Source organism: Amphimedon queenslandica, unplaced genomic scaffold (assembly GCF_000090795.2).
Source record: "Amphimedon queenslandica unplaced genomic scaffold, v1.1 AMPQUscaffold_12983, whole genome shotgun sequence".
In the NCBI taxonomy this organism is placed as follows: Eukaryota; Metazoa; Porifera; class Demospongiae; order Haplosclerida; family Niphatidae; genus Amphimedon; species Amphimedon queenslandica.
Genome location: NW_003546781.1, coordinates 50625 through 59075, shown reverse-complemented (window position 1 = coordinate 59075; position 8451 = coordinate 50625). Strand labels below are relative to the sequence as shown.

At 34.9% G+C, this 8451-nt stretch overlaps 1 protein-coding gene across 1 annotated transcript; it reads right to left on the bottom strand.

Annotated features, from left to right (window-relative positions):
- Positions 1-494: 494 nt before the first annotated feature.
- Positions 495-4106, bottom strand: LOC109585932 (uncharacterized). Its single transcript, XM_020002081.1, has 8 exons — positions 4038-4106; positions 3293-3976; positions 3130-3248; positions 2929-3081; positions 2689-2878; positions 1668-1925; positions 1566-1623; positions 495-1514 (listed from the first exon to the last, which is right to left on the bottom strand). Exons 2-8 carry the CDS (start codon positions 3930-3932, stop codon positions 608-610), a joined length of 2325 nt encoding a protein of 774 aa, XP_019857640.1. The 5' UTR covers positions 3933-3976; positions 4038-4106; the 3' UTR covers positions 495-607.
- Between the last annotated feature and the right edge of the window lie 4345 nt (positions 4107-8451).

Genomic DNA, 8451 nt, shown 5'->3' with positions numbered 1-8451 from the left:
AATGCTGTTATTTCTTTCTCTTTTGTCACTAATCACATATTCCTATCATATTGTCTCTTCATTACTAATGCATTATATAAATCCTAGCATTGATATGTCATATAGCAGGAAGAGAATGAGTGAGAGGTGGGATGAAGAGAAAGGGATCCAGAGATCAGAGGAAGAGAGAGGGTGAGCCATAAAGTGCTGTCTGATTCTGATAACAGATAAACTGCCATCAGTATTCAGTATGTGAACTACATGTAAGTACTTGTTAATGAGCTCTGACAGTAACATAGCTATAGTGATAGAAAGGGGAGGAAATGTGATATACTTGTTCACCATTATATGTACACAGTTCCCAGTAAAGAGGGAGGGAATGGTTTGTATAATGTTATCTTATGCCTACCCCATTTCTTTCTCTTTAAGGGCCACTGTTACAATAGATACATTTGTCATTCATCTGTCACAGGTATAGCTGACAGATGTAGCAAAGCTAGCTGTTTAACATCACCTCACAAAAATTAATGTTTATCTCTAGTAAAAGAAAGATCTAAAAGGTACAATTAATTAATAATTATGTCAATATCAAACTAGTTTAGATTAATAAGCAGTATTAGCTTAATACTTATGGTTCATCCTCATCGTCCAAGCACTGTAGGACAAACCTTGCACACAAGACAGCTCCAAATGGTTGCCACTTCTTGTCTTTTTCTTCTGTTCCCCAGTCGACGATAGCCTTTATTACGATCCATTCAAATCCTCCTCTTTCTGCAGCTTTATAAATACCCTTTGCTTCCATTTCTCCTCCAAGTGCTTGTTGCACATATTTCAACTTCTCTTCTTTTGCTTCTTTGCTACGAAACAGTGTGAATTCAGAGGCCAGATCACCTTGATGATGAACTTTAACAGCTTTACCTTCAAATTCAAAGACTTCATCGTGTTTGAACAAATTAAAAAGTTTCTTTCCACATGGGTACGTGTTAGTTAAAACGATTGTGTCCTTTCCTTCAATATGCTGATGTGCAGTGTCGACAATACTTTTGGCAACAATAATGTCACCTAAGTTTGTTTTATCACCAAGATCTTTTGTTTTGCTCTCCTTTGCTCCATAGCATATCCCAATAGCAATGACATACTTAGCTTTTGTGTCATTTTGTACTGAAACAAGAATTGCTTCAGTCTCATCTGGGCCCTGGCCTGTCCTAGTTATTGCAAGATTATACGGCCCAAATTTTGCCATAATAAAATTTGCCACTTTATCTTTTGTGATGACTCTAAAGTAATTACCATCACCTCCAGGAGAATCAATTGCACCCATCACAGCACGGTATTCTATATCTGTGGCAGTCACCAGAATGTAACGGATTTTTGTTATAAACTCTTTATCTTCTGCGGTCAGATCTCTGAATTTTTTTTTCTTAATTTTTCGTTCAATGTCCTCCAGTTTTGGGCAATATTCACTGACATCAGGAGGTGGGTCTGCTGCTGCACTTACATTGTCCTCACCAGTTGCTGCACTATCAACTGGTTCTCTGTAAATACAACAACAGATTCATTAATTGGAGTCAGTAAAGGGTATTTACTTGGGATCAATCTTTTTACTTTCTTGTTTTGTCCCAGTCCCATGGCTGTCGGCCGAACCTGCTTATAAAATCAATATTATTAATAATATGATTAATTCTTACCTATATGTTTCAGAAGAATAGATTTTGTTCTGCCAAGTTTATCAGGATATTCATCACAGAGCTTTATTAATTCATCCCAAGTGCGATTTTCATCAGCTTCAAACCACCTATGGATTACCAAATTAAGATTGTTAGTTGCTTGTCCTGGTATTGGCGTCAGATCAGACACATCTACATCCAGTCCAGTCCCTATTAGCATGTAATGGTTAGCAGATGAAACAAATACTTTTTGGACTGCTGCCTTAGTACACTTTGTGTCTATAAGAATAAGATAGGATATAATGTTGTTAGATTATCTTATCAATTTAACTGTCATATTATTTGACCTTAATGTCTATACAGCTGCAATAATGTTCACATCTTGTCAGTTAAGTTCACACTATCTGACTTACATGTATGTAGCACATTGTGTCTTACTGACATTGGCTTGTGTTTGTTGTATGTTGCCATTGGTTTATATTGATCACAATGCATCACATCAGTTTAGCACTAAATGCATATTATTGATAGCAAGAGTACATAATATATATCTTATATACTATATACTTTATAAATAATACTTTATATTATATACTCTTGTTGATAGGCAGTGACTTAAAACCACTCCAGTGTGAACACAATCAGGCCCGACTCTGGGATATATATAATGTGCTTTACTTTTAAAGGGCCTTATCTTGTGAATGGATTAAACACTCAAGTTATATATGGGGAGCTATATATAACTAAAACTAAACCAACAGCTTTTCAGTACTGGCAATAACAAGAACTAGCTAGACTATCCTTGCTACTGTCCAAAAAAGGAACTAGAAGTATTTGCAATTACCATATTGCACTTATTATAATAGAACTAAACTTGATTTGCAAGGTCTGTAGCTGCACCAGTAAATCCAAGTTTTTCCCAATCACCCTTTGCAAATCTATACTTATCTAAGTCAGTGACTATTTTATTCTTATGATCATTGCAATTCAAAATTTCTATTATGAATATAAAATAAAATTGTAGCAATAAAGTTGAGCTTACTTTGTTTTATAGTTGGAGTTCTTCTTAAATCACTTTCAATATATAACTTTACTGGCTCATTGGTCCCCTTTATTGGTACAGCATAATATAGTGTTCTGGGTGCATCAGGTGAACCTTGTACTGTTATGAGAATTAATGGAGGAATAACACGATCACTTTCGCCAAACTTTTCTACATCAATACGTTTTAACTGAAGACAACAATGTAATAAATAGTCTTAAATGATTCTATTTTACTTACTCTGGGAGGTTGTAAATGAGGCCTAACGTCCCATCCTTTCATTTTCTTATTTTCCTTAGAGTTATCTTTAAATATTAATTCAATGTATTCACAATCAAATTTGAAGTACAAAGGTTGATCCTGTTTCCATTCAGGATAGTTTTTTTTCACATACTTCATAAACAAAATTCATAATTAAAAATTATCATTACAATGTCTTACCTTAAGAAGGGCATTTAGATTTTTCACAGCAATAAATCTCACCAAGTCCTTAAAATCTTGTTTTTCATAGAAGAACAATCCTGCAAAAGTTTCAGAATCTTCCACATGAGTAGCTTGAGCTGTTTTTAACAAATTATACACCAATAAAAATATTAAGTCTTACTTAATGAAGTCTTGGGGCTCTGCTGCCTAGTAGAGGAATTTTTGCTATTTTGATATGGTTTATCACATTTCTTTTGCCTTTTCCTGGGCCGTTGCACTTCAGTTTTTTTATCACCTTTTTGATCTTGTTTGCTTCCTCCAGATTGTTGTAACTCATCCTGTTGACACTCATCTTGAGCTTCTAGCAGTAGTTGTTTTTTTATCTTTTTTTGTTGCTGGTGTTTTGGTATGACCTTATGCTCATGGTCTATAGGCACTTCTTTTAATCCCAAAATACAAATGAAACAATTTGTATCAAAATGAAAAGACCCATACCCACCATCAGATTGAAATTTTTCTTCTTTTAAAGCAAACTGATAAGGACAATTATCTATGGAAGCAGTGGCAAATCTAAGGTAACATGTCATATCTGGATCAATACAGTGTTGCAGCTCTAGTCTCATAAACAGTGGAATGGAGGTAGATACAGCATATACTGCACTAACAAGAATTGTATTTTCTGGAAACACAAACTTTCCACCTGCAAGTGCAGTAACTTGCACAGCAAGGTGAGTATTCCTTGATGAAAAATATTCTTTAGGGAAGTTAATCCTCATTCCATATTTTTCCCAACTTATTAACTGATTATTAACAGCAAACATCTTGTCCTTTATTATATGTACATCTCTTAGATAATGCAGTTTATCTAATGTAAGAATTGAATATTTCATGTATAGTTTATTCATGCAGTGATCATGATTTCTTACCCAAATAATAAGACTGCTTATCGTGGACTGTCTTATGTAGTGGGCAAGAGTCAATTATATTACTTTCATTAGATCCTGATAAATGAAAAAATAGAAGCAAGAATAATAATTGTTGTTGATACAATAAAAGGTATATTTCTAAAAATCTTACTTATGTGCATTGCTGGTATATCCACTATTGGTAGTGGCTTGTGTGTTTGTTCTTTTCTGTGTCTATCAATCAATGTCTTCTTTTGATCATTAAGAGTATTCACCAGGAGAGGAGAGACAGTATCAATCTTAATATATTCAAGTGATGGATGAATGAAGATAGTTTTATATAAATGTTGTACTAGTTCTATCCAGTTAGGTTGAGATGACTTATCATTAATATACCAGCACTCTATCCTCAGTAGTCTGATGGTTGTATGTGACTGTAACATGTTAGTAACAGCAGGTAGTACCTGTTCATAAAACAATGGTGTCATTATTTGTTCCTTCTCTTCCTCACTACATTTACTGTATGACTGATCTGGTTTGAAATTCACTTCAAGTTCCGTGAGATTGTTTTTTTGAGAGATGACATTAATAAAAGTTCTTATCTCTTCATTCAGTGGAGTAGATACACTCAACTGCTGTAGACTGGTGTTGTGTCTGAGACCAGTTGTTAGGAAGGACAGGAAGAAACTGTTGGAAATGTGTTCGTCATTATTAATCTCAAGGTATCTTAGTGTTTGGTTTTGTGTTAGCATGTCTTGTAGACTAGTACCCATACTGCTGGTATATACTCTCTCCTCCTTTATCTCCACACTCAGAGCTTTAAGTGTAGTATTGGTTTGTAGAATAATAAATAGTTTGATAGCACTCTCAGCTGTGTCTAGTGGTAAAGTAAGTGTATGTAAACTGGGATGAGAGAGAAATAGAAGATGTGGTGGGTATGGATCATGTATATTCAGACAGTGCAATCCTTTGATATGTGGAAGGAGTGATGGTGTCATCAGTTTACTACTCCCTATCTCTAGAGCAGTCAATGGTGTGTTCACCTCTACTATATTCAGTGATGATGGTAGGAGTTCATCAGGTATGTTCAGTGAAAGAGCTTGTAATGTGTTGTTGTCCTTTAGTAACTGCTCTATTACTCCATTAAGTAGAGGAGGAGGAGGAGTATCAACATCTATTGTTAATGATGTTATTGTTTTATTTCTTGTTACTCCTCTAATGACACTGATAATGGTACTTGTTATTTCATTCATTACACTATACTCAATCTTCATTTCTTGTATTGTTGAATTCATTTCTATACATTTCTCAAGTTCAGTGCACTTTTCTGTGTAGTGTGTATTGTCAACTGTTGGTATAGTAGAATTCTGTATACTGCAGTGCAGTATCTTCAATTGAGGAAGATTGAGGAACTGTAACAATACAACATATTGACCTTGAAATAATTCACAGTAGCACTCCTGAATATTGTACAGAAGTGATGATTGTAATAATTTGTGTATTAATTCATCAGTGGGTCTATTCAGCTCTACCTCAAGTCTCTTACACTGGGTCTGTAGTGAGTTATTGGTTAGTCCAGCAGTGAAGACTGATAGTTCCTGGTTAGATACATACCCCAGGTGCAAGTTATTCCATGTTGTGTTGGAATTGTTTATACAATAACTGAGACACAACCAGTCAAACAATGACACTCTATTCAGACACAGTGAGTGGTTTTTGATGGATTGTGTTAATACTTGATGTAATGTTGTGTACTGCGATTCATACAGGAGTTGTAGAAGAAGAATGGGAACATTGTCAAAATCATCAAAACTAATATGATCAATTTCTCTAATCTCAGGATTCTGATAGAAGTAGGAGAGATGACAGGTCTCAAATCCAAACAATGGTTTCCTCTTACACTGTAAGTCAAGTTGTTGTATATTAAAATACTGTTGATAGCTCTCATGTTCAAGGTGAGTTAGACCTGCTACAAACCTCAGACACATTCGAAAGTGATCATCATCAAAGTGATCCTTAAACACTTCCTCTGTCTTCTTCTCGTGCTTAGCTATCCACCATGCAGCTAGAAATTCCTGTATACTCAAGTGAAGGAACTGATACTTTTCCTCATCATATTCTTTGAATGCTGTCATCAATCCAAGATAGTCTTCCTTGACTGCCTCACTCAGTGACTGTAGTTGATGTGAAGAGAATTTCATTCTTGTATTAGCCAAGTTAGTATAAGCTAATTGACACATCTCTTGTAAAGGTTTAGCTAATTGTGATGGTAATGAAGAAAGGCTACCTAAAGTATGTGGGTTAATGTCATGTCTTTTAACATGTCTTCTGATGGTTTGTAGAATAAAGTTCTCATACAGTTGAGTGAGTGTTGTTGGTAAGTGTCCTCCTTCCTTACAATAAATTAAGATGACCATGGAACAGACTAGTGGTACATAACACAATGATTGGACATCATTTCGTACTTTAAGATCATTAATGAGTTTCACTGCTAGTTGTGAGTCCTTACTGCTTTGAGTAGTTGTGAAAGGTTTGTAATTTTCTTCATCTTCTCTTTTCTTATCAATGAGTTCTTGTGCTAGTTTTGTATCTTTTTGAAGTGTTTGTATAATTACTGTTGATATTTCTTCCTTAGAAAACCCAATGACCTGAACATGTCTACTGAGAGTATCCATTTTCAAAAGTGAAGAGGAGGCATAGCTACGAGAGGTAACAATTACTGAACATTGGTATAACTTCTCTTTACAAATGATACTAGCTGCTAATGAAGACTGTCTGAGTTGTTCACTTAGTTCATCCCAACCATCAAAGATTATCAGTAATCCTTTTCCACTTCTCTTCTCAAACCATTCAGCTACCATGGGAACTTCATAACATCTATACTGAAACAGGTCAGCTAGTGTAGTAGCTGTAGCTATCTTGCTATTCCTTAAAGGACAGTAAAGTACCAAGTCATACTGTTGGTGTACAAGTGGTCCATTAGACCACATATTTAACAGTTTACGACAGAGTGTGGTCTTGCCAATACCAGGAGGACCATCTATTACTACTCTGAGAGACAGAGAACTATCTGTGGGTTGGAGGACATCTTCAACACTTATCTCTTTGTTTTCAGTTAGTTTAACTGTTTTATCAACTTGTCCTCTTAGCAGATGCCAAGCTGATTCTGCTTGTGTGGTGGAGTCTTGTTTTTCTACTAGTGCTAGTCTTCCAAAAAAATCTTTTCCAATTCTTGGTGGCCAGTCTGTAGCAACAATAGGTTGGTGTTTGTAGTGTTGTCTCATATTGTCAGCATATCCTTGAACATCATCATGTATTGAACTAATGGATGTGACATTACCAGGTATAGACTGACCTAATGTATTGAGATATAATGACTATATTGATCACTGATAAAATACACACACACTCACCTAACTGGTGTAATATAGAGGTAGCAATATCTGTTAGTGTACGATGTTGTTGGTTTATTAATACATGACATATATCAATAAGATACTGCTCTGGATTAGAAGAGGATTCCAACTGTCGTTGTATCACATTTAAGATATTGGCAGCTTTTAGATAATTATTGACTCCTGATGTGAGCATCTCTTCTTTAGTTTGTTGTGGTATCAGGTCTTTAGCATACAGTGCATATATTATATTGTAAAGATTTGCACTAATAGCATGAACTAATTTATAAGAATGTCTTTTTAAAATTATGTTCTTTGGGTTGCCTACAGGAGTTTATCATTAAATATTATTAATATCATTGTACACTTCTACCTGATATAGTGTCATAACTACTAGTTGCTATATCTTCTGATGCTGTAGAAAGCAATTTCATTTTTTGTTCAATAGCTCTAGCTAGTTCATTCTCTTCACATTGTTTCAAAGCATTAATGACATCTCTCCATGATGCTGTAGGATAAACTTGTGACCATCTCTTATGTAAAGCCATTTTCATGAGGTGAGCATTTCTCTTCTTTTTATCAATTATACTGACATCAGATTGTGTTATTCCAGGAAGATAAAGAGCAAATGGTTTCCAGTCAACAAGTGGTTTGAGACATTTTGCAAATAAGAGACAAGATGGTCGATCATCAATCATAGGACCAGGATTGAGTTCTGATTTGAGGAACAAAATAATAAATACGGTTTCACAATAGTAATAAAATTATGTAATACATAATAAGACACTTTGTGCCAATGATGCACACACCGACACTATACTACCTTTTATGCTAGTAACTGGTGTATTGGATATATCATGAACTGGTGATGGTAGTACAGTATGTGAACTGACATTATGAGGTATAGACTGACCTAATGTATTGAGATATAATGACTATATTGATCACTGATAATGTACACACACACACACTCACCTAACTGGTGTAATATAGAGGTAGCAATATCTGTTAGTGTACGATGTTTTTGGTTTATTAATACA